The sequence below is a fragment of the Bactrocera oleae genome, chromosome 6, assembly GCF_042242935.1.
Source record: "Bactrocera oleae isolate idBacOlea1 chromosome 6, idBacOlea1, whole genome shotgun sequence".
Lineage (NCBI taxonomy): Eukaryota > Metazoa > Arthropoda > Insecta > Diptera > Tephritidae > Bactrocera > Bactrocera oleae.
Genome location: NC_091540.1, coordinates 31,336,216 through 31,364,173, shown reverse-complemented (window position 1 = coordinate 31,364,173; position 27,958 = coordinate 31,336,216). Strand labels below are relative to the sequence as shown.

The 27,958-nt window shown below is 34.7% G+C and overlaps 1 protein-coding gene and 1 long non-coding RNA gene across 5 annotated transcripts in view; one reads left to right on the top strand and one right to left on the bottom strand.

The window, feature by feature from the left end:
- Positions 1–3,436: 3,436 nt before the first annotated feature.
- The window catches only part of bmm (brummer), a 70,424-nt gene continuing 45,902 nt past the window's right edge, over positions 3,437–27,958 (bottom strand). Inside the window, exons 1-10 of one of the 4 annotated variants that reach the window (XM_070111651.1) lie at positions 20,062–20,092; positions 19,834–20,001; positions 11,320–12,002; positions 11,083–11,249; positions 8,501–8,609; positions 8,347–8,435; positions 6,590–6,701; positions 6,384–6,528; positions 5,999–6,130; positions 3,437–4,457 (exon numbers count right to left, since the gene is read on the bottom strand). In XM_070111651.1, coding sequence (XP_069967752.1) covers positions 6,084–6,130; positions 6,384–6,528; positions 6,590–6,701; positions 8,347–8,435; positions 8,501–8,609; positions 11,083–11,249; positions 11,320–12,002; positions 19,834–20,001; positions 20,062–20,077 — 1,536 coding nt within the window. In that variant the 5' untranslated portion in view covers positions 20,078–20,092 and the 3' untranslated portion in view covers positions 3,437–4,457; positions 5,999–6,083. Of the gene's footprint in view, positions 4,458–5,998; positions 6,131–6,383; positions 6,529–6,589; positions 6,702–8,346; positions 8,436–8,500; positions 8,610–11,082; positions 11,250–11,319; positions 12,003–19,833; positions 20,002–20,061; positions 20,093–27,958 lie in introns of those variants that run through there. The other 3 variants (XM_070111650.1, XM_036374059.2, XM_070111652.1) reach the window with 3 other exon arrangements.
- Positions 22,423–26,377, top strand: LOC118683087 (uncharacterized). The gene is made up of 2 exons (XR_004978900.2): positions 22,423–25,231; positions 25,285–26,377. It is a non-coding gene; the product is annotated as an uncharacterized lncRNA (long non-coding RNA).

The following is a 27,958-nucleotide window of genomic DNA, read 5'->3' as shown; positions in this document are numbered from 1 at the left end:
AATTGAGATCCCTTCTTCGGGGATCACAGGGATCGGCATGGCGTAAGGTATCGCGCTCGTTTGCTAATACAGCTGCTTCGGCTGGGAAATAAGGGCGGAGTTCCGCGATTCTTCCAGCCGGAATGAAGCGAGCAGTAGCAGCAGCGATCACCCAGCGGAATTGACGCTCGCCAACGATGACGTCCGTAGGAATGGGTAGTGCGTTGAAAGTGCTCTCAGTAAATTCAGTGAAGCCGAAAGAGTTAGCTTTGTTAAAGTTAATAAAGGAGCGCTTGTCCATAGAAATAAAGTCGGGAGGTTTCTCGATCGAGATAATTATGGGCAGATGGTCTGATGCGAGAGTTAGCATAGGTCGCCAGGTTATGCTACTTATCAGACCACCGCTAGCGATGGAAATATCAAGCGAGCTAATACAGGTAACGGCAGAATTCTGCCGAGTTGACAGTCCTTGGCCGGAATAAATCCGGGTCCGTTGTGGTTACGTAGACCCGACTGTCGTGGGAACGGTACAGGTGCTCATATCTCATGGGGGCTTCGTCCTTCATTGTGCAGAAACGTGTAAAGATCGTGGTGCGCGTCAAAGTCGCCTAGCACCAAACGGGTTTCATCACGAAGAAGCGCACCTATGTTCGAGTGATATTCTGTTGGGCAACATGTAACTAAGGGGATGTATATATTAAATATCTCGAGCTCGACATCGCCTGACCGGACATCGATACACTGACATTCAAGAGTATTATTCCTGCGGTCGATGTCACCATCGATTAAATGATATTGCACGGTGTTGTGCAGTATGAAGGCTCCACCATCATCTCGCTCGCGATCCTTAAGCAAAACGTTGAAACCTGCACAACTCAGAAGATCTGAGTGGCTGTTTAACTTGGTTTTTTGGACCGCAGCTATCGATCTCCTCGATCGTACTCTGGAGTCCGTTGCAGTTAAATTGTAAAATTCGCGTTTCTCGCCGGTGTCCGATTGTGATCATTGGGGTGAGGGAGGTACGTGTAGGTGATGGTTGTTGCAGCTGTAATATCCGCATGGGCGGTTGTCGCACTATGGTGTTGTTTGACGACGCCACTAAATGGGAATGCAGGGCAGACTCCTACAGCATGCGGCAACATACGACGCACTCCACTCACGTGTGCTGCGCAGGCCGGAACACGACAGTGCAAGAATTGCACTTAACTGATGTGACATTCCGGCGTATTATGGTCTGACACACGGAACAGACTGTGTGAGGAACCAGGAGTTGCTGAATGGTCCGAGTCAATTCCGGTAACGTAGAACCGGCTGTTGTGGGAATTGTCCAGAAAGTAATCAAAGGCAGGTAAGGAAGGCCTGGCAGAAAGGGTTTACGCTATTCCCAAAACGTAATCCTGGATTGTCATTGAGAGATGTTGAATTAAATTAGAAATTGATTTTCCGAGCTGCATAGCACAACCTAGTGACCTATGCTAACTCTCGCATCAGACCATCTGCCCATAGTTATCTCAATCGAGAAACCTTCCGACTTTATTTCTGTGGACAACCGCAACTTTGTTAACTTTAACAAAGCTAACTGGGTCGGCTTCACAGAATTTACCGAGAGTACCTTCACCGCACTACCCATTCCTATGGATGTCATCGTTGGCGAACGTCAACTCCGCTAGGTGATCGCTGTTGCTACTGTTCGCTTCATACCGGCTGGATAGAGCATCCGAAGTCCTGCAACCTCTCCACCGGTGTGAGTTAGCTTTGGACTACTGTCAAGGCCTTGTCTAATCCGAAGAGGCATGACGAACGAGTTGAAATTCAATTCGATGGCCATGCCTCCTCGGATCCGAAGAAGTGCGCGATCCAAAAGACCGCGCACCACTTCCTTTCACCGATGGGAAGGTTCAGAGTGCCATTGGCCCTGATGGAATAAGCATGCTGATGCTAAAACAGACCATAAGCTTGGCTTCAGAAATGGGCACAGCACCACCACAGCACTTAGCGTCATAAACGCCCAGCTAGTTTATGGCCATAATCAACTCTGCGAGAGGACGATCCTCGTAGCGTTGGACTTGTCAAAAGCCCAGTCAACCACACAACGGTACTTGAGAACATAGAACAATCCACGCTCCCTCAAAGGCTGAAGCGGTGAACTATGAACTACCTGAGCGGTCGGCATTTATCCGAACTGTTTCGAGGTCAAAATTCCAAACTTAGAAGAATTCAACAGGGGGTTCCGTAGGGCGGTGTTCTTTCCCCGCTACTGCTTAATTTCCATTGTTCGAAACTCCCCCAGCCATGACTGCACGATTTTGATGTCGGGCAATGGAATCGATGACATGTGCTCGAAAGTAAACGGTTATCTCTCCGACCTTTTTCGCTTCTTCTCTGCAAGGAGCCTGACACTCTCCCCAACTAAATCCACAGCGACCATTTTCACAAACTGGACGAAGGAGGACATACTGGATTTAGACATTTCAGTCGATGACATTAAAATTCCGACAGTCAACCTAAAATTTTAAAAAAAGTACAGAGCCGCAACAAAATCCTCAAATCGCTTGCCGAAAGCTCTTGGGGAAAAGACAAATAAACGTTGTTGGCAACATGCAAGGCAATCGTCCGGCCGGTCCTAAACTATGCATCAAGAATATGGTCGCCTGGATGTAGTGCAACGCAGACGAAGAAGCTTCAGACTTGTCAAAACCCTGCATTCCGGACTATCATGGGATGCCCCTTGACGTCCCCAATAGAACACCTGCACAGTGAGGTCCTAATGCTTCCGGTTAAGGAACATAACGAGCTCCTCTCCAAGCAGTTTCTGCTGGGATGTTTTCGCAGAAATTACCCCTGTAGTCGTCTGCTTGAAGTGGAACCGCCTCCTAGGAACATCAAGAGGTCCTTCCTTGATTACGTCGACGACATCAGACAGTACGCCGAACGGACTTCGGACGCAACGAACTTTAGACAAGCACTGACCGCCATTCACAGTAAACTTCTTCCTTCACCGACTCCATCGCATTGAATGGCATACTAGGATTCAAACCACCACCCATAGCAGACGTAGAGCTCGAGTTGCCTCGAGAATCCAGAATGACCCTCGAGCAACTTTGTTCTGGATATTGCAGTAGGTTGAACGCCTACTTATTTAGAATCGACCCCGACATACCCAATATATATCCTGCATGCAATGAGTCTCCGCATGACACCTCTTTGCATCCATCCCTATGGTCCGACCCCGTCGAAACAGCTCGTTTCCTGGGCCTCCCGTTAGATGACCTCGACGACAACCAAACTATAACTTACCACCCAAACGGGGACTGGATAACCGTTACAACAACAAAAAAAAAAACATGTGCAAAGTGTGTAATTTTTTGTCAAAATTATTTTTTTTTTCAAATTAAAAATTATGACTTTCCGGAATTTTTTTTCAATTCCTAAGAACGGTTCAAATAATAAAAAAGCATTAGAGTATATAAATATTATATTTTTATTTGTCTTAAACATATAGGCCAGAGATAAATTTTACCTCATTCCTATAAATAAATATATATATTTTTTAGAAAACAGACATAAGTGAATGTATATGTAACTTTTAAAATGTTCTTAATATAATTTATATATCGGAAGTACTTAAATTAAGGACACATTACTACATTTCTAGGATAATACCATTTTCTTAACTACTCATCCTTAAATTCAAGTTGGTTTTGTAGCCAAAATAGCAAACTGATAGTAAACTTTCAAAGTAATTAATGCAAAGTGTTAAGATGTTTCGATTGTTAATCCTTAAGGCAATATTGTGTCGAATATCCGCAAGTAATTATAAATCATCAGGTCCCAATAGTTGCGCACATTAGACACCCTCACCTATTATAGCATACAAACACAAAACGAATACTTTTCATTAATTATTTTTGACAGACTACCATGTTGTTTCGAATTTAATAATTAAAAACGCTAAACAAAAGACTTGAAATATTTACTTACATACAAATCTTATATTTAATAGTATTACTTATGATAAATTTAAAGATTTTAACGATCCAATTTACAAATCATATTTTCTATTTGCTAATAATTGTACTTCCATAAAGGAGTTTCCGTCAAATTTATAACTTAAGGCAAGAACTATATACTTCCATTTGTTGGTATACTCGTTTATCAAAATCATCGGAAGTGTAATTAATTTATATAACTCATAATTCATCTTAATTGCCTTTTGAAGTTTTCGGGTTTGCCGCTATCAAACATTAGATAAATCCGTTTCTCCAACTCTATTATTTCCTTGATGTTATGTGCCAAAGTAGTGATCAACTTTTGGGCGCTGAACACCTCATATTCGATTTTTTTGGCAAGGTCGTTGTCGTTAATGATCGCATATTCACTTTCATTCTAGTATCCAGTGTCAGTGCTTATCGAAGTTTTTCGTTTAATGTCTCGTTCAAAAGGCATTTGGTTAGTCGCATATTCATCAATATAAAAAGCTATGGAAATAATAACATACAATTCAAGATATATAAATATATAGTTATTGGAAAACATGATATTTATAAATTAGTTATGAGTTTTGTGCAAAATCTACAGATTAATTCCACAAACAAATTCTACTTAGTGGATGGGCGGAGCAAATATACTAAGTGTGCAAACGAAATAGAACAAACAAGTCCAGTTGAGTTATACTGAAATTTTAATACCCAATGTGTATACGTTATCTGATTCGAAAACATTGTTAAAAAATTCAATAAGATTTTACGTACAAGCGCTGAACTAAATACTTGGCAGTTATTTTTATAGTTCACTGCTATTTTATTATTTCTTTTTTTTTGGAATCCGTTTCTGGCAGAAATAGACAAATTGGTTAAAAACAAAGTAGTCAAAAGGGGAATTGGCCGACAGCTTTTGCAACATGTTAATATTGATAAATAAATTTTATTGTATTTTATCTTAAAAATACTTTATTCATAAATACTAGATTGTAACCACAAATTCCCCCTGCGGGTAGGGGTAAGAATTTACCCGCGGTAAGGCATGCCTGTCGTAAGAGGCGCTAAAACCCAAATGCACTATGACTGTTATTTTATTTTGCCCAGAAATATCAGCATAGTAAATGATGTCTGAAATAGTGCTATAATATTCAGCTTGAACTGATATTATAGACTTTAAATGAGATTCCAAATAAAAAGACATTTGAAGTTCAAGCGACAAATGTCACCAGTCATTGAGTAAGGCGGAGCTCAACTGGCAATAGCTTCGGCTACACAGTCTTACCGGAGACTCAACTCTGGTACCACGGTCAGCAGAATGCCCTAGGACTTCGGTTCAATCTGCTCATTGGGTTCGGCCCTTTGGGGAGTATCGTGGTGGCTGTGGTTTAAACCTAAATGCTGGAAGAAAAGAATTTTCAGTTCAAAAAAGAAGTTGCACAAGCAACTGGGGTCCGTACCTGAAAACGGAAGAGGTTTTAGTTCGGCCTCGAATCCTACCAAGATGGTCAGTGTGCCGCTACACAATGGCCACTGGTATCCAAATTAATACTTGCAAATAGCTCGTATTATTTGGGGCGCTTATCAACGCATTGTTTTGATACGTTGTGCTTTGGAGCACCGTGAGCTAAGGCCGTCGACGGAAGGTACTCACGTAAAACACACCGGACGTTATAGCCACATATTAATTTTAGCGTACATTCGTTCAAGTGCTTCACACATTGGGTATCGAAAATCGATCAGATAAACTAGATTTTAGCCCCTGGATACTAATATACCATTAGTCAGTAAAGTAGCTTAGCTTCCTGATTAACATTAAAAGTATTTCCCAATTTGAATAGAAAAGAAAGATGATAGACGATTAAAACAAACTGAGTGAAAATTATATATTTCAGTTATCAACATAACTAATAATGATTTTATACTTTCTACAAATGCAAACAGTTAGTAACCAATTACAAACGATAACAAAACAATCTAAAGTTCATAGAAAAGACAAACTTTTCAGTTTTGCTCAAAATCTGTTGTTTGGAAAAATTTACCTCTGTCCATCATTTATTATTTTATATTTTTGATAGAGATATTGTCAGCACAAATTTAATAATTTTGGTATCGTAATCATTTCTTTTAAAAAATATCTTCACGAAATTCTGGTTTGCTGGGTATAACTTGTACTGTAAAAGAAAAAATGCAACAAAAATGAAGAAATTTTCTTAGTTAAATTATTTTATACTTGATGATAATGATTTCGCGAATATGACATTCCATTCTGAAGTTCCATATAAGTTATAAAGCTAAAATTAGTACTTGTAATAAAATTGAAACGAATATTATATTAACATAATCATTTAATGCGCGTTTTACCATTTTATACGTTATAAATGAACTTCAGATATAGGATATATATACACTATTTGCTGCTCTTACCAGACTCTACTCCATTCCATTCACTAACTACATTATGATGATGCTGATGAGGGTTTGGGTGATCTTCAACAATGCCTTCAAATAATTTTGGATCGACCGCTAGTTTTTCTTCTTCATCAATTTCAAATATTTCGGTAACTTTAACCTGTAATAATAGATATTTTAAACAAAATTTCATATTGTAATATTTTTACAAAAATGCTTACTTTATTTGTAAGATCGTCGGTATAGTAATAAGCATAAAGCGCATCGTTATGAGTAGTTACTTTGAGAACATGTTCATAGTTGTCCACATCTCCTTCTATTGAAGGAGCACCACTGGAATAAATTCATAACTTTATTATACTCTATCTAGAAAAAAAACTTATAATTGTTGTAGGACATTTTGATGTTTAAGTTCTCATTGCATTTAGCAACTTTACACACTGCAACTTAAAATTGTTGAAATTGTAGCTTCATTTGGAATAATCATTAACAAAGAGAGAGAGAATAAACATTATCATAAAAGCATCTACAAAAATATTTAGTATTGCTTTCAAGCTCTTAAGCATATACATATGTAATACGACTAGTAGATCCAGCCACGCGTTGCTGCAGCTATGGTACATTAACCACTAAAGATCAAGACGTTATTGCCGGTATAAGAATTTAAGGGATTAGCCTTCTGAATACTGGTCTGCTGCAACAGGCCAATTCTCCATTATACAGTCAGTAGGTGCTTCAAGAATATATATATTAGAATCGGTGATCTTTTTAATGATCAAAGGTTTTTTCCATCAGCACTACCGAAACGTGTATCGTGTGTGTTTAAATCTTTCATTGTTCTGTGCAATGCTTCTTGTGATTGTTGAGGTATGATTTTTTTCTCGGCATTTAGCATTTTAGTCAACATTTTTATTTTATTTTTTTCAATTTTGAACACATGCTTATGTAGAAAATTTTCTTTATTTATGAAAATTTTTTTGACTTTCGACATTATAGAGATGACGTGACAAGTATTATTTAATGGACATGTGTACAATGCGTTGAAAAAATAAGGTTTAACATTTGCCCGATCATTTCGCGGAAAACGGTTTTAATGTGTCACGTCGTGCCGTGAAATAAGAAAAATGAGTACTAATTTTAAGATACGTGTTGAAGCTTTCTAAAGAAAGGCTTGAAGCCTTTCTAACGAAGCATACTAAAGGTCCCAAATGGACTATTAATAAAACAGCATAGTGGTTATATACGAGTTGTACAATTTTGAAGAGGTGGTCTGACCATAATAAAAAAACTGGAGACGTAGATGACAAGCCACGAAGAGATATGAATCAAGTGACATCTAAAAGTGAGGAAAACGCTATTGTTTCCTTTTTGAAACGAAACTCACTGCTCAGTTTGATAGAAGCTAAAAATTCTTGTTTAAAAATGAATTAGATATATCTCTAAATATCCTCAGAGATCTGGCTTCAAACGCAGCAGTACTGTAATTAAACCCTTACTTTTCAAATACTGGAAAATGGTTGCACTGGGCGCAGGAAAATATCAACCGTGATTGGAGCATTGCAATATTCACAGATGAATCGGCAAAAATAACCATGATTGGATACTGTAAGAAGACAATGATTTGAAACATAGGAGCAGACTCTGTACTCAATGGCAGCAGGAAAACCATTTGTTATTTTAGATTGGCCATCAGAGTCACCAGACGCCAAAACAATAGAGAATGTTTGGGCTTTAATGAAAGCCAAAATATTAAGAATATATATATGTACCTGGAGGTCGCTTTCTGTGCAATATGCGGAAAATTTAGCTGTAAGTTGCCATTAAAAATGTCAGGCTATAATGGAATAGACGTCAGCTATTTCAAAATAATGTATAAATACAACATTTTTCGCAATAAACGCTACCTACACTTTGGAAAACGAAAACGCTATTCTTTGAAAGCACTCTATATAGATAAATATGTTTTTGAGGAACTTACCATTCATCAACTAATATTGATACTCTTGGTCCGTATAGACGTTTCGAATGCAGTAAGCCTGTCGTATCAAAATGCGGCGGTTCACAGATCTATTTAGGAGAAAAACATTAAAATGTTATTAACCTAGTAGTAATTTTTAATAAATTTAACTTACCGTGAACTTGTTTAGAATGTGGGTCTGTACAGTTTCATTTAACCTTCTTAAAATATTTTCTATCCTGCGGCGAATGTGTTTGCCTAATTTTGGTGTGAGTGTAGTAATCCTATGAAGCAGAGATAAATGAGGAGTTTGCATAGATAGCGAAAACAAAAATGATACGGCGTTAAATTTTGAATTTACAGTTCATTACTTTTTTTTTTTTTTGCCCTTATAGATTACGAAAATTCAAATAATATGAAAGGATAGTTAAGCAGAAGTAAGTTTCCAAGCCAATTTGGTAAGGCAATGAAATTTCGTCTGTTTCGTTATTTCTTATGCAAAATTTCATGTTCTTGCACTTGGAATGAACAACTTTGCATCTCTTGAACGTGTTTATTTTTTTTACGATATTTGTCAATTTTTTCTATATATATGTTTACAGATTTATATGATAAATGAAAACACATTATATACATATACAGGTGCATCTAAATAGAAGATGCCAATGGAGCACGACTAAATACATATTTTACAATTAGGTTCGAAAATCGCGATTTATATTGGTTACGTTAGGAAAGCTAAATGAAAGTATGAAGTGGAAGTAATCTATTTAGAAGACTAACATAGGATTCTAATGTGATAATGTTATCCAAAATAATAATCTATAAAAATTTCAAAATGTATTAAATTATTTTAAGTATTTATGACTCACATTTTTATATGAACAAATACAAATACAAGAAATAAATCAAGGAGTTAAATGAAATTCGTAAATAATTGAAATAAGTTTACCGTACATTTATCTTTGATGTTGCTCTGTAATTAAACTGTAAATATTACACATCTGTAATTGTTTACGCCTTTTTTGTTTATTATACAAAGTATAATATTTATGTGGTATTTTACTTTCAATCAACTAGTTTTTAAGTAAATAATTATACTACATTTACTAAACATGCAAGTTTTACTATGTTAAGCGCTCGCAAATGTCTTCCCAAATGGCTTTGGAAGCTGCTTCACTGTTCTAGAATTAAATACAAAATTAAAAAAAAAAAATTATATTATATTTATCGTATTAAAGTTTAAAAACAGATGAGCAGCAAATATTTTTTAATGATAACATTCATTTTAACATAATCTAAAGCGTAATAACTATTAATTCCGTCTACCAAGTTGTATTATTATTGAGCTCCAAACCCATAATTCTATTCCTCAAATGTACGTTTTATGCGTATGTATGAATTAATTATAATTATTGTAATCGTAATCTCTAATTTCAACGGGCTTGTGTCAAATCTGAATAAAATCTATTACAAAAATACAAAAAATATACATACAATGAACCAAAAAAGCTTGTGCAGGAAGATGTTTTGACTTAGAGAAATGACTTACTCCTAAAATATAGAAACTTATGAGTTGCCGTTTTATTGATTTTCAAAAAATCATTAAAATTTATTTTTAAAAATCCAGCTTTCTCCAAAAAGTTCAGAAATCCAAGGCTCCGTTTTCGAAAACCTTGCATTAATTAACATTACAACACTCTTAAAAAAAATTAATAGAATGCGCCAATTTTTGTATGAGTTCAAGAGGTATATTTGCCATATTTCCTCTCTTCCCTTTGTTTCCATAGAGGCCCATAAGTTATGTTCAATGGATTGAGGTCTGGACCCAGGAGAGGATGCAGCTGCACTTCTTTCAAGTTGCACAACAACCATTTCTTAACCACTAAAGCAGAATGATTCGGGTCGTTATCCAAAACAAAGCAGCAATCACCATTTGAAATTAGTTTAGCTGCTGACGGAGTCAAATTATTTTTTAATATTTCCAAGTTCATTCTTTTCATAATTCCTTCGATGAAAACTAGGTTGCCAACACCATTTGTTCACATTGCATTCCATTTGTTTCATGCTTGACAGTATTATTTAAATTTTTGTCTTTAAGCGTTGACTTCCTTCCATCAGTGTCAAATATATGTTATTAAATTTGGAATATAGTAAACGTTTCGCAATATTTCTCTTCGATAAGATTGGCTTGTTTCGTGGCGTGCTCTGAAATTAGGTGACACTAAGAACAGTTTGAGGTGGACTTTTGCAATGCCAGCTTCTTCCAACTTTTTGACGATAGCAACATCGGGTATTTTGGAGTGTTCCTTGAGTACTTTTGTTCTCTTGCCATTATTTGACTACCAAGCCTTGTAAATCTTGAGATGTTTGCTTTTTCACCATTTTTTCTTCAAAAACTACAACCGCAAAAAAGAAATTCGCTTACCAAATAATACAGTTTGATCACACGCAAGTAATAGCAGACAAAAATAACGATACCTATTAGATAACTGTATTTAAAGTGTTGTCAACGTAAGTGTACAAGGTTTTTTCCCGCTTGGAAGTAATATGTTTTATTTATTTTTAATGGTTAACATCAAAATTGATTCAAAATTCAAATTTATAAAAAAAAAAAATACATAAGATTCACATTATTTCTCTTGGTTGCAGCATAAAAGCTGAAAAAATTTAAGAGAAAAGTCACTTCAAAGTCAATACATCTTTCTGTTCAAGTTGTTTTTATTCACTGTATATATAGGAAAGTGAATAACTTACTTTGAAACTGTTGCCATGAAGAAGTCTAAGGGCACTGTTGCTGGCAATGACAAAAGTTTTATTCCACGATGTCTGAATATCCAATTCGCCAGTCCTTTATTAGCTTGCTCTATATAATCCTGAATGACATCCAATACAGTTTGTGGCATGTTTGAGCTTAAAGCGTCCTAAAATGACATGCACAGTTATAAAATAAATTTTATTCGCCCTATAATTGTAATATAGTGATGTACTCACATTTCTATGCTTTTTGCACTCTCTACACTCAGGATCAAAGTCCTGTGGTTGTGCCACGGTTTCTGATACTACAAATGTTGATTGTACCGCCACACAACGGCGACAGTTTATTAAATTATTACGATTAAGAAACTGCATCGCGTCGTCGAAACCCTGCTGACAGAATTTCGAAAGAAATTCTGGACGTGGTGGAAATAGTATACGAACAAAACGATTCACATTCTGTCGTGATATTTCAATACTCGTATTTGCCCAATTCAAATGGAAAAGTTGAGAACTTTGATCACGTGGACAAATATCACTTTCTCCGCAGAAAGGACTCACGGTTATTGTGTTCTCATCTAGTATTGGCAAATTGTCTGAAAACGCTCCATCCATATAGCGTACTCCTCGAAAACGAGGCGGAAATATTCCAGAAAAGCCTGGAATAAAGCATGCACACAAAAGGGCCTGTAAAAGCTCGTCACGTGACTCAAATTCCGAGACGATGACATTTTTGCCATCATGCACTCGTGTTAAGGAGATATGCAAACGTCCACTGACGCGTTTGTGCGCATCTTCAGGCAAATGTTTTTGTAAGCCCTCAAATAGGCAAGTCTGTATATTGAATGAAGGGCTAAAAGGTCCGAGAGAATAACGGCGAGCTTCGTTAACTACACGGAAAAAGTCAGATGTCATGCTGCCTGCAATAATACGTAAAATAAAAATAAAGCTTTATCAGTTAATTTACTCTTGTAAAATTACAGTTCGCATTGGAATTTGGATTAGAAGCTAATATTGCTCTGTTATAAACAATTCAATCTTAGCAAGCAATTGAAACTATTATAATCTAAATCAAATACAAATATCTGTGTAATATATTACTTTTGTTACTATATTTATATCCAAGTATGTAAGTGAAAATATAAATTTTTTTCAAGTTTATTTTCTCTTGGCAGTTGTTAACAAGTTGAATTCATAATTCAATTATATAAGGTTGTGTCATGCTTCCGCTTACAAAAAAATATTTTAATCCATCATGATTTTTCTATCTACATTTTAATGATTTTGTCTAATTTACAATCTAGTTATATTTAGTTATCACTCAAAAAACGCATTGTCATTGGTTAAAATCTTTGAAAAATTTATTTTTGATAGATTTTAAACCACAGTAAATAAAAAATGTAAGAACAAAACAAAAAAACCTGAGACATGGATTAGACATGTTTTTCGTAAGAGGAATCCCGCTCCAAAGTAGCACAACCTAGATATGTACCATATATATAATTCAATAATGGTTCAGTTATTTTCAAAATTGGAGCATTAATGATTAACACAAAAAATCGTTAAGATCACAGTTTTACATCCCCATTTGCGGAAGGCTAATGAATTATATTTGCCGTTATTTTTGCGTTGGATACTAAAATCAGATTGTCATTTGCGGAAGTTTAAAGAAATCAGTCTACTTGAAAACGTAGATAACAACCCTGAGTTTACATTTTTAGGAAGCACTGCTCAAAGTATTTGGCAGCATTGCTCAAAAGACAGAAATCGTCAAATGAAATATAAAGAAATGGAAGTCAAGGGCGCTAATAATAATTTTAAATAGCTATGTTTAGTATGATTGAACTAATTTGTACGTTTGTCGCGAATCACGGATAGATGAAGTCCAGATTACGAAATTATCATATTTATATATATTGTAACGGATTTCTCTATAAATCGTCTAACATGTAACGCACTCTTGAGTACGATCACTGGATTATTAAATAAAAGTCCCAATTTAATGCTATACACTTATCTTTATTTCCAATCCCAACAACTTGACGCTTTACTACTCATTATCCGAATTTACAACTCCTTACTTATATCTGAATTGGTCTTTATACGGCAGCACTCTAATTATAACTGTATCTGCTGCACGATCCGGCAGCGCTTATACTTGTTTAGTATTCCTTAACAACACTTCGCCACTAGAACACTCTGGCATTTAAGAATTTCGTTATCTAGTTGTTTCTAGCAAATTTTCGTTGATTTTATTTTGTTCTGGCATATATTACTACATATATAAGATGGTTTAAGAAATGTTATACATATATATGTATACATAATCTGGACCTCTTCTATCCGTATTTTACGACAAAGGTAAGAAATCGTCCCCAGAGTATCTTCTACGGGCTTTGTTGAAGAGTCTTTTGCTTGAAGATCTGATCTCCATTAGCTCCGATGTCCACTAAAGGGGTTTCCCTTTACCTTTCTGAGCTTTCAGAGGAAAAGAACTTTGAAGAGTAGTCTTACACACAGAGCTGAAAACCTCATATTATATACATACGAAAGATTTTAAACAGTTATTAACGACAAAGAATTCCTTTTCTTAATGTTTCATCTGACGATTTGACGATATATGGTACAAATCTGTAAGTATATACATATACAGGTCGGTTGAAAAGTTACTGCGCTCGAAATAAAAACATACTGTTTTTGGAACGAAATATATTTTTTAAATCAATATAATCTTCCTTAACTTCAAGACACTTATTCCAATGATCCTCCAATAATTTTATGCCATCCATATAATTTCTTTCCGGAAGCTCTGCATATCCGTCAACGGCTGTAATAGCTTCTTCATTTGACGAAAAACGCTTTCATCGCAGGAATTGCTTCAGGTTTCTGAATAGATATTAGTCGCTGGGAGCCAATTTGATGAATACGGAGGATGCTCAAGCAATTCGTACTTTAATTCGTTGAATTTTGCCATTGTTAAAACATCTTTGTGATCAGGTGCATTGTGTTGATGAAAAATTATTTCTTTGTACAGCAAACCAGGTCTTTGCTCACGAATTTTTTCATCCAGCTGATCTAAAAGGCTGCAATAATATTCAGAGTTGACTGTTTTACCTTTCTGCAGATAATCAATCAACGAAATTCCTTTTGCGTTCCATAGTTGCCATAAATTCTTTGCAAATCGTTCCGACTTCACCTGCTTTGGAGCTGAACAACCAGCTTCAGTTCACTGTAAAAGTTCTTACATTTAGGATCATGGTGGTAGATCTAAGTCTCATCTATAGTTATAAAAGGCCGCGAGAATTCGGGTTTATTCTGCTTAAAAGCGTCTTCAAGCCTAGTACGACCACGTTTAAATTAACTAGCCCAAAATTCAACGGTGCGTATTGAAGGCGAGGAGTCCTTATACACTTTTAACAATTGTACAAAAATTTCCTTTGCTTTTAAACCTTTCAAAATAAAGAATTTAATCACTGCACAATATTCAATGTTTCCAATTTAAAAAAATACTATGACACGTCAACTTCAAATGACTTGTCAACAAAGAATTGACAGAATGACTTGTAGCTTTGCATGTGTTTTCACGACAGATGTACCAACTTGAAAAAAAAAATGTGGAGCCAGTAATGCTATTTCTTTGTTGACTTATGGTTTTTGAGATATTTGCATTTAAAGTTCAAAAAAGAGGTAATTTAAATTTTAAAAAACAAGGTTCACAACAAAAAATTGTGAAAGTAAATATAATATTACACCAAATTTCTATAGTGTTTAAAGAGCAGCGATTTCTTTGAAGATCAATTTTTTATAAATAAAAAATAAGTACACATATTTTATTTAAAGTTTTTCAATGCATTCAAACTCTAAAATAATGTTGACAACTGCTCTTGAGCAATTTTCAGATATTGACAATTCTACTTAGTATGAGGGTTGATAGTATTCGATCAGTGAAGGAAAGAGGGGAGGGAGATCGGGGACAATTCCTTTCGGGCCCGGTGCTCTGTAGCAATTCTTTCTCCAACAAGTCACTACAATCGTTCCCGGGTCCCGGTTTTCTCTTTACGGCCCTGCAATTGATAGCGGTACCTAGACGATATTCTAGCGTAATGTCCAATTAAGTATTCTGGAAGCGATATTATCGCAATCGTAGTTGCGTAATAGGGATGTTGTAATTATCCTTTTTATATAATCTAGTGTAGACATTAATTATCCGTAATATATCATTTCCTTATTTTATAACATACAAACATGTTTATCTCTGTAAGTGTCATATGGAGACATACTTTGGAGACCTCTGGAAGCATTACAATAATGAATATTCTCAGTTATGGGTTTAAACAAATACATATTACATTTTGGTAGATATCTATATTGTCGCAATACTCATATGAACAGTTACTTAGTACATTGAAAGGAGAGCTCAATTCTCACAACTGATACGAGTGGGGCTCCAAATACATGTCCGTGTCTCTACCAATAAATAAAACTGTGAATAAAGATTGACGCAGATAATATTATTTTAAGTAATTAAGTAATTAATTAAATGTTATGATTGTGGTGAATTATTTTAAATATTTTCTGGCGTCAATGAACTTGAATCATACCTACATAAATATAAATATATGTATTGTAGTTACACATAATTTTCTAGAATCTCTAAAAGATTACTCCTTAAGCGTTTAGCAGCTATACTTTATATACAAGTATACGTACGTACGGGGGTTGCTTTTATATTTCGGGCTTAGAGAACAACAAGAAATGTTAATAATCGAAAATCGCTTTAATGTTTTTAAAAATATTCTCCATTAAGATTTCTTGTTCCCGTTCTGAACGTATAACCGCTTCTTAAGGTGTCGAAAAACGTTGACGTCTTAATTTATTTTTTACTTTCGGGAATAAAAAGAAGTCATTTGGTGTCAAGTCAGGTCTATACGGTGGATGACTCATCAAATTGGTGCTTTGAGTGCTCAAAAATGCCATTGTTTCAGTCGATGAGTGAGAGCTCGCATTGTCGTGGTGAATATTGATAGTTCTTCGGAGGTTGGATTTTCTGATTTCTTGAAAGACAACTGCATACAAATGGTTGTGTAACACTCAGAATTCACTGTTCTGCGTTAATCTAGTGGTATAGTCGTTTTTCCAAAGAAACAGGGAACCATTTGCTTGGAAGTGCTTCGTGAGCGAACAATACCTATACATCATACACAACTCCAAGCTTTGACTGACGTGTGCAGTACCGTTAACTCATCAGTTATTAATCCGATTGCGAATCCCGTAATAAATTCCTTGATGTCTCCAACAAAAGTTGCAACCTCGACGTAAGTATGTGGCTTGCATATAGTACTATACATGTTCTTCCATATCTACCACAGTCACCAAACTTCAATCCAATCGAGCATATACGAGGACTGCTATATATATTTCTGACCTAATAATGAAAATACGAATATTTATCAACGAAAATGGTTTTTTTTCGGTCGATTGCTGTTTTGTTTCGGGCGCATACGCATAGATCCATGATTCGTCACCTGTGACGATCTTATAAACATCTTCTGAAACACCGCAATCGTATTTTTTCAGCATTTCTTTACACCAATCCACACGAGCCTTTTTTTGAGCGATAGTCAAATTGTGCGATATCCAACGAGAACAAACCTTTTTTACGGCCAGGTTATGTTACATGACGGTCTTGCATTATCAGTTCACGTACGACATCGATGTTTTCTGGCACAACGGCTGTTTTTGGACGACCTTCACGGAATTCGTCTTTGAGCGAGCGTCGGCCACGATTGAATTCGTTGTACCAGTTTTTCACAGTGCTATAGGATGGTGCTTCATAGCCATACAAAGATTTTAGTTCATCGATGCACTCTTGTCGTGATAATCCACGTCGAAAGTTGTGAAAAATTATCGCACGAAAATGTTCACGAGTTAATTCCATTTTTTGGCAGAGATGAAATTTTTAATTCCCTGTAAATAAAACAATTCACGATTAAATGACAAAACGTTCTGAGTGATGTTATGCTAAAAAATGTCAAACTTTTGAATGGAAATGTCAGATTGCACCTGGCAACACTTAGTGTTGCCTAGGCCAGCCAGCTATATAGCAGCCCTCGTACTTTTTTCCGTGTGATATAGGGACTGTTTTTAACTTTATGAATTAATGTGCTTTGACCATTCATTGGATTAATGTTATTTGTATTTAAACATATTCCAAATTATAAGAAAAATATGAAATAATCATTTTTTATTTCATAGAAGGCGCCTTTGTCTACTGTGCCAAAACTTTTTTTGTGCCACTGTTTGTATATGTACATAGTATAATAACGGGTCTTTTTTTTAGAGGTATAGAACTTTAAATTGCAATAAAACAACGATGGATTATTCGATTGACATGAATTTTATTTATCCGAAAGATAATCTTGTGGAATTACATTTTAAATATGATTTCGGGCATATGACCGCCACGGCTGGTTCGGATGTAGTCCAATCTGGACGTCCAATTTTCGATGACTTTTTCCAACATTTGTGGCCGTATATCGGCAATAACACGGCGAATGTTGTCTTCCAAATGGTTAAGCGTTTGAGGCTTATGCGCATAGACTAATGACTTTACATAACCTCACAGAAATTAATCTAGCGGTGTTAAATCATAAGATCTTGGAGGCCAATTCACAGGTCCAAAATGTAAAATTAGGCGGTCACCAAACGTGTTTTTCAATAAATCGATTGTGGCACGTGCTGTGTGACATGTTGCGCCATCTTGTTGGAACCACGGCTCCTGGACATTATGGTTGTTCAACTCAGGAATGAAAAAGTTATTAATCATGGCTCTATACCGATCACCATTGACTGTAACGTTCTGGCCATCATCGTTTTTGAAGAAGTACGGACCAATGATTCCACCAGCCCATAAAGCGCACCAAGTCAGTTTTTCTGAATGTAACGGCGTTTCGACATACACTTAAGGATTAGCTTCACTCCAAATGCGGCAGTTTTGTATGTTGACGTAGCCATTAAATCAGAAGTGCGCTTCATCATAAAATGAACGTAGTGCGCGATAGGTATTCCGCACAGAACCACTATTTTCGAAATAAAATTGCATTATTTGCAAGCGTTGTTCAGGCGTGAATCTATTCATGATGAATTGCCAAACCAAACCATTGTATAAATCTACAAGTAGCCAATCCTAAGATTTTCACTAAGACATACGCAAAAATATCCCACTTGGCTTGCCAACCAATATTCTGCTACTAAAATCACACTTTGTACGGGTTGCCAACCAATATTCTACTACTAAAACGTTCAAATGACAGAAATCTGCCGTGTTTTGTTTTAAAATTAATAACTTTAAGAATGTTTTTATTCCATATTTAAATATTTTTCGGTTGTTTTAATTCCTAAAGATTAAATTTACATAGTATTATTTAAATTATTATTTATTGTATTGAAATATTATTAAATGTTTCCAATTTTATTTTTTAACTTACATGTTTATGTTTTTGTGTTACCGGTTTAGTCCTGGGGAAACAAACACCCAAAAAAGATCGGTAACGCGCCTATATTGCAACCTCAGAGGTGGTGAGGAAAAGCAATGGGAAAACTTTAGTTTAGCATACCACGATTTCAGGGTTAAGAGGGGTATGGTTGGATAGAGGAGATTCTCCAGATCACGAATATATATAATTATTGCCGCCGGAAACTTATAGTTTTCGAGATATTTCCATTTTAAGTGCAAATTGTTAAGCTACAACCTTTATTTTAAAACTCTGTATCAAAAAAGGCATATTAGATCAGGTGATCACGGCTGTTTCACACACATAGGAAAACAGCTGATTCTTTGGCTACTTGTAGGCTTATACAATGAACCAAACTAAGAATAAATCACTTGACAGCTGTTAAATCGGTTGCCATCATGAACAGTAATGCCAACTTAAAGTTCTATACCTCGAAAAAAAATACCCATATATCGGATATGTTCCTATCTTGCTCACGAATCACCAAGCACTACTTAACATTAGGTCTAGTAAAAGTAGCGTTGTATAATGAGATTGGGTTACGCAATATGGCGTTAGAAAGATAAGATTTCGCAGTAAAAAATATTTTCAGGGAGATTGGCGATTGTTTAACACAGTATTGTTTAAATACGAGTCAAAAATGGACCAGCAAAGTGAAAATGTGCCATATTTACATTTTTTTTTGATGCCTTTGATGCAAGCTAAGCGGTTGAAAATGTGAATAGTGTTTACGGTCCTGTAGGCGTCAATCTTGAGCAATTTCGGTTTAAAGTAAAATACCTCATGGACCGAATTTCCATCTGCCAATCGCTGCTGAATCGGTTACTAGTGATGAACAGTGGGTCACTTACGATCACGTCAACCGAAAACGGTCGTGATCGAATTTCGGTGAGCCGGACAGACGATGACCAGGACAGACTGTCAGAAAGGTTTTGTTATAGGATTAGCAAGAAATTATATACTTTGAACTCCTCCGATACAGCCAAACTCTTAATTCGGATTTGTACTGTCAACAATTGGAACGTCTGAAGTAAGCAATCGCCCAGAAGTGGCCAAATGGAGAGGAATTGTGTTCCATTGGGACAACGCATCAAGTGATTACTATCTGTTTCTGTCTATGTCGAATGATTTTGTTGGTGAAAAATTTAAATCTAGAGAAACTTATGAAAATCGAATATTGCTGTTTTTGCCAATAGTGACGAGTGTTTCTATATTTGCTTATTCAAAGTATACATACATGCAACATCCGTTCCCTCGACAGTCGGGTCTAAGTAACCGCAACGGACCCGGATTTTTAGCCGGCCAAGGACTGTCAACTCGGCACCATTACTCGAAATTACTTTAGGAATATTTTCTGCCGCACCTACAACAACACTGGTTCTTTGAGATGACATTATAAAATTACCTTCAAAATGACAACAAAACGGGATTTAATTTAATACAACAGTAACGGATTTACACGTACTCGTAAAATAGCCCATTTTTATTAGAATCTATGCCCAAACAGAAATATTTTACTTTATACGACAATTTAACTTGTACACTCTCAAACCATTTTTTTTTAGTAGTAGTATATGGTATGTAGAGCTTCGTGATCTTGTATCAGCTGCTCAGACTTATCTATACCAATTATAAAAGCATTCATTAATGGGTTATCTTATTTTGCATATACATATTTATATTTACATCTTTATGTACTATTTTGACATGGTTATTTATCTGAGACATAGTTTCAGTTTGTAAATTGTACATAGTGTTTGTTCATAGGAGGAAACCCCACCCGTAGTTTGTGGGGGAGGCGGCGATGAGAAAATACGAATGACGCTGAGTTACTCGTATTCGGGCAACAAGCTTTATGTTCTTGTTCATAACAATTCGTTTACTACGTAATTCGACATTTCTTAACATTTTGCATTCCCTGCCATGGTTGCAATTGCGATCAGTTTCAAATGAATATAAAATGTTCGCAACCTTTAATCTCTATGTACATATGTATATATAATATGCAAAAATGTATACAAATTATGGTATACACAATAGGAATATTTTAGAAAATGGAGAATAGGGATAAATATTTCATAATAAATAATGTAGTTGTGCACCGCGTAAGTGATGGAATGCAAAAAATTTCACGAGTCAAGTTGCCCGTGTGAACGGAATGGGCATAAAAGAAGTTGCCGACAATGAACAACTATGTGTTTCATGTTTGAGATCAAACTTAATGGAATAAAGCCGATCCAGCTGAGAGCTACAATATCAGCAAGGAATAATAAGGCATATACTCGTATTTACAAATTGTGCTTTAAAATATATCAAAATTGCAGATGGTATAATATTGAAATCGCAAACATAATTTAATATTTCACCGTTATATTTACAGTAGTGTAAAGTGTACAAGTTAACTTTTTCAAATACTCAAATCAAATTTGCACATTCTAAAATTTATTTTAAAATTAATTAGATGGAAGTCATAGACAGATTAAACCTGCTCTAAAAAAGTGTTGCATGCTTCAATTAAATGTTAACTTTATCTTCGTTATAATAACGGAGAGATGGTTTTTCGCCAAGTCTTAAGTTACAACAAAGAAAAGCTGTTTTTAAACCAATCTGTCGAAATGAATTTAATTCGCAGTAGTAGTAAAAACATCATTTGAAATATTTTGATATAATAAACTAGTTTCGAGCTCTTAGAAATGGCTTATGATAAGTGATTGTTGAAAAAGTGAGCACTTTTTTTATTTAAAATAGTGGGAGTAAAAGTGAATATTATAATTAATAATTAGTAAGATTTTCTTAGCAAATCTGTGTTTTTTATATTATTATTATTTATTTTGTTTTCTTGCATATATGCAACACCACACGTTTTATTTACTTATTTAAATGTTATTTTCAATTGCGAAGGTTTCTTGTTCAGAATAAAAATATGCAATGCATATCATAATTTAACTAGCAAAGACCTGCAAAATATAAGGATGGCCTGGTTTCTTCTGATGACGAAAATTGCCGATCCGACGTACATGTAGCATCGAACCAAGCGGATCATTTCAGTTCTGACGAGGAACTAAACCTACCACTAGATTTGGAAAATTACGTTCCCTAAACTACCACTCTAGCAGCAACGTCCGCCAATGCTTAAACCATTGCTACTGCAACAGATCCATATCCAACCTCCGCTGTGCTTAGTAATGCCTAAAACCTCAAGGGACATCTAGTCGAGTAACGAGGACCAATATCACATGGAAATCCAAACATTTTCGTGGATCTGATAAGTTACCGCCTGAGATACTTTGCTTGAATACCCCATTTAAGTATTTTCGTACCTGATTTACATTATCAATCTTATGAGGGATCAGACTAATTTATACTCCGTGCAGTGTAAGCCTATAAATGTAGCTGGCCTAGAAATACGTCAACTTAGATAAGTGATAATAGATAGGTCGTCACTCTACCATCAAATATTGGCGGAGAGCAACAATACGTATCTATTGAACGTCCATATGTCGTAGCAGAATATAATCGACATATAAGGGGTGTCGAACTTTTATAGTCTGTTATGGGTCACTACTTAATAAAACTACGTAGTAAGCATTGGTATATACGAGTTTTTTACCATTTCATAGCCGTTATTATCTATTAACTTAGTAACTATTGGTTTTTATACCGAAGAATAATTGCTGAGAAGCACAGTGCCATAAAAGTTCCAAACTCTGCGGAATTCAAATTAGCCATAGTAAATATCAGATAGTCAGATTTTTGAAGCGCAAAAATTATGTTAGCAAATAGCAACAAAACATTTTTGAAAAAAATAAATGGATAGTTAAAAAAAAATGTTTATTATATTGTATTAAATTAGAATATTAAAAATTTACTTGAGTATGTATATACATAAATTATACTAGAAATATTCGACAATACAAAAGTTAGGGATTGTTTACATCAAAAAAATTAGTTTTTTTACGATACGCTAATAAGCAATTAGTACAATAATAACTGCAAAACAAATATGCATGCATACCTATGTATGTACAAATAAAAATATCTATGAATGAAATACATTTATTTTTTTTAATTGTGGCTATATTTACATTTGAGCCCATTTATGTACGTACCTGTAGTTCACGAAAATTGCAGTGCTCATTTAGAAATTAGTTAAGTTAATTAAGTGTTAGTTTTTCAATGGGAAGTACCATTCTTATTTAACTCAACTTGTTTTTGAACACTACTAATGGGTGATCCAAGTAGAGGTACTTTTTTCAATAGCCTTTTTTTTTGACAGATCACGCGTGAGTCAAGCCGTCTTGTTATTATTGTTTGGCATTTCATCATAGAAAGACATACGCTTGAACCACGTATACAAATCGCTCAACTTTATTACAAAAACTAACGTTCTGTAAAGAATGTGTTTCGCGCGCTTCGCTCAACTTATTGTCAACATAATCGGCCTACTGAGTGTACTATTCGCAACACCATCATCCATCTTGAGACCCTGCATTCATTATTGGATCATATTCGACCGAATAGACCGAGTCCAGCACGCAGTAAAGAAAATATAGCGGTCGTAGCTGAGAGTGTACACGAAGGCCGTGGAGAGTCAATTCGGCGCCGACTGGCGCATTTTACGTCGATATCTTAAATTGAAAGCGTACAAAATACAGCTTGTGTAAGAACGGAAGCCGCTCGACCTTCCCGAAAGACATCGCTTCGCTCTTTGGGCTCTTGAAAAGTTCCAAAAAGATCCGACGTTTTCGAGCCAAATTTTGTTCAGCGATGAGGCCCATTTCTGGCTCAATGGGTACATATGTAAACAAGCAATTCGCAATTACGCATTCGGAACGAAGAGCAACATGAAGAGAAAAAACAATGGTTTGATGTGGTTTCATGGCCGGTGATCATCGGTTTATATTTCTTCAAAATTTATGCCGAGGAAAACGTAACCTGAAATTGAAAATCGTGATCTCATTTGGTTTCAGCGCCACGTCCCACACATCTCATCAATCAATGGATTTATTGAGAGAACCTTTCGGTGAGTACATAATTTCACGTTTTGGGACGGTCGATTGGCCACCAAGATGGTGGGATATCACATCGTTAGACTTTTGTCTGTGGGAGTATGTGAAATCGAAAGTCTATGCAGACAATCACGCTTCGATTCAGACCATGGAGCAAAACATCAAGCGTGTCATTCGCCAGTTACCAGTCGAATTGCTCGAACGAGTCATCGAAAATTGGACTCAACGGATGGATCATCTGATACGTAGCCACGGCCAACAGTTGAAACAGATTTTCATTCGAATGATAATAAACATTCTCCATTAAATTTGAATTTTCTGTAAAAAAAGTAGGAAATCTCGAAGTAGATCGCCCTATATATAGACGAATACTACCAAACATAATTTACATTAAAATATTTCAAAGATAGGTAAAAAGTTGTGTTCATAAAAATAGCAGGGAAACTGCTAACATAATTCATTAAAAACATAATAATTTCAATCTAGAATTATAAAAATATTATAGTTAAACTAATATTTAGTCGAATAGGTTTTGACCCAGATATCGGCGTAACATCTTCGCAACATAAGGTCATTAAAACCCAGGCACCTTTCACCGTGACTGACTGCCGCACTAAATTCCACAAGAATGTTATATCAGTTGCAATTTTTTCGAAAACCTATTACATATTTTCCACTTTCTTTAATTAATTTTGGGATGTCTAGAGAAATCCTTTAAACTCCTCCTCTTATGTTCTGAGCCATTCGACTTTTTGAAAGGCCAATTTTTGCGAAATTTCTTCCCTGTATATTTAAACATAACAAATTCTATTAGATTAATATATTTGAGCTGGTCCATTAAGCCGTAAAATCAATATACCAGGCCTTAACTTTCTGTTTAGTTGGCATGACATCTGTAAAACATATTCAATAACCTTAAAGTCATTGAACAAGCAACATCATTTTTTTCATTGTGTTGAAAATGTCAAATTTTGTACCGGAAAGACCACCAAAAACGTTTAAAGACGTCGAACTGCATCAATCCATCAACATCGATTGGATAAACGGTTCGATTCAGTAAAAAGGCAATGCTCTGTGTTTGGTGGGATCAGAAGGATGTGGTATATCATCAGCTTCTAAAACCTGGTGAAACTGATGACAAATGATCAATGAAGAGAATGAGCCAGAAGACACGGCGAAGAATATATTTAACTTACCAGTTGTGTTGGCTATTAAATTGGAATACGCCTTAACTTCTCAGTTAATATTAGGGTGGCTTTAAACAAATTTAATAAACTTTTGGTCAGTTTTTTGTCTGTCTATCCTTTTGTACCACTTGTTTTCAGTTTGTTGTAATTTTTAGGCAACTTGACATCACTGTCATGGAATAAAAATTATTTGGAAATATATAAGTTTTTTGCATTATGTGAATGATGTACTCTACATGAATCATTGTATAAACATACTGTGGCTAAACGGTAGAAAAAACAAATTCTGACAGATGAAAGTGAAATTTTGACATTTTTCGTGGTGAACCCGAACGTCAGAATTTTACCCAGCTCAAGATCTAGGTACAATATATAAATGTGATTACAGATATGCATTCACGAAGAAGCGAATTCAAAGGAACCGCTGCATACAAAACATGTAAGTTATGAAATATGATATTTATTCGTAATTATGAATTTATTTATTTTCAGGTGTTGTAGAATCTGATAGTTGTCAGAATCAGAATTGAAATGGATAAATTTATTAGATGCCTTGATGTTCGAAACAGAAATTTTTTTGTTATCAGAAACAAAGAAAAAAGATAGTCGCTGACAGATTTCAAATGTTAGTTAAGCAGTTAATTTATTTTATTTTTTCGAATTATCTTTATTTCTATTTGGGAAAACATAAGAATAGAACATAATGCCATAATTATTGAGTTTGTGGAAAAAATTGAGATATTTTTAGAGGATTTACAAAACGTACTAAACGTCATTTAACACCACATCAAATGCTTTTTTATTCAGTCGATAATGTGATATAAATATGTAAAGTAAGCATGTAAAAAATTTGATAAGCATACTATAATCTCTTAAAATCTTTCTATTAATATATTCTTAATAAAAGCTTAAACTGCAGAGCTCATTGTAAACTTTAATAGACTTTATTCAGTATTTTGAATTTATCAAACGCTTCCAAATTTATCTATTTGCAAGTATTGTCACATTAGTAAAAAGCTGATTTCAATATTGGTTTTGCATATGTACGAAAATTTGAAAATCTTATTTGGTTTTCACAACATCCCTGGTTATTATTTTTTTCGTACAATACAGGAATTATACTTTTAATAACGAAAGTTCTTGTCTCTTCCTTTATTTTTATTACTTAAGCAAGAAGTAAGCAGATGTAATATTTTTGTAGTTGATCTAAATGTACATATATTTGTGTAAAAAAGTCGCAGAAACGTTTCAATTGACTAAAGATTGGATTAGCTGCGAGTCTCTATGGAAGAGCATGGCCCACTCTGGAATATCTATATGTACATACAGTATTTCTGGTTGTAATGAATATTTAAAAAAAAATATCTAAACATTAATTTTTACATTTTACAATAAGATGTTACAAAGTATGCAATGAAAAAATATTTAATATACTTGAAGTTGATATTATTTATGATCTTTAAAATAAGCGCTTCATTGAAAATATTCTAAATTTCAGTAGTTTGAATTTTCACTTTTGAAAGAAGACAAACTTGCACAAACTTTGTTAATGTGCTGGAAATATAATCTCAAGTGAATATAAACAGTATCCTCAAAGGGTTTGTTCAAATATTAATATGAAGATTTATGTAAGGTAAGTATGTATGCTAATCGAAATAGCCTTATAGTAGTCCAAAAATTCTCGATTAAATAAATATCAAGACAAAAATTTGAGCGTCGTTATTGGGATTAGTTTTGAAATTCAAACGTCAAAATTTTACTTTCCATTTTAACAGCAAAATGTGAAATTTGTTTACACCATTGCACCCAAACTTAACTCACATAGCAAAATGTGATCGTTTGTCACAAGCCCAAGTAACAAATCGTATATTTTTGACCAAACATACGCAGGCGAATGCAATATAATAAGTAAACTAATCTCAAAAAATAGGCATTGGGTACGTGTTTCCTACTAATAAACTTCTACCCAAACGACCTAATTAGGTGCTAATTTGGTTTGTAAGACCAAATGATGACGAGCTATACAATATTGTCTCACATCTAGTGGGGAACTAAATTTCATAGACACCGTCATCTAGTGAGAAATATTTCATTCTAAATTTTTTTTAGTATTTTCATCGCTTATATACTATTTTTATAAATTTATTTAAAATCTATCTTATGTAATTAAACGTATGTGTGTATGCATTGTCACACGACATGGGGTTGTTTTTAATTGTACAACTTGATACATGTGAGTGTGTTCATATGTTATCTATATTATATAATATAAAAAAATATTTATTTAAAATAGTGTGAGTAAAAGGTAAGTGAATATTATAATTTTTAATTAGTAAGACTTTCTTAGTAAATCTGTTTTTTTTTATGTTAAGTAAAATTATTCTGGGTTTTTTATATTCATTTTACTTATTTCGTTTTGTTGCATATATGCAACACCGCACGTTTTAATTATTTGAATGTTATTTTCAAAAACTTTTTACTCGTTGCGGTTCTCTCGTTTGTACGTAAAGCATATACATAGTTGATTTATTTTCAATAAAAAATTAAAAAAAGAATAATTGGACTAAACTTACTAAGATTTTTTTAACGAAATTCATGGAGACGCTAAGTTTTTCTTATTAAACACAATAAATCAAATAACTGGATAATGTAAAGATTTTTATTTATATAAAAATTATTTGATAAACATTTATTTATCATTAGCATTGATTACTTTTAAAAATATACATAGTTTTATAAGTATGCAATTGATAGAGTTTTAGTGCGATCCCGTAACAGAAAAAAGGGTAACTTCAATGTAGAAATATAATGTCCATAGATACATTCATAATACATTTTGACCAGAAAGTTTTCGGAAATTGTCATTTAATCTGCCCGCGTTGAATATTTTTCAGCACTTTTTTTGTTTAGTTGGTAACACTGTCCTTAATTACTATGCCAAAAATGAGCGCGATCTGTCAACCAATTTGTTTGCAGCAGCTGTTGAAATCAGTCGACCTCAGTAGTGTTTTGTGATTTTTGCAATAAAAAAAAATACTGAAGAAATAATTTGCATCAAATTTTGTGTTTGGAGCCAATTTTCGTGTGCGGAATCGTTGTGAAATTTAGAAAAGGCTTATGGTGAATCTATTCTATCGAAAACCCAAGTCTTTCGACGTCTACCACT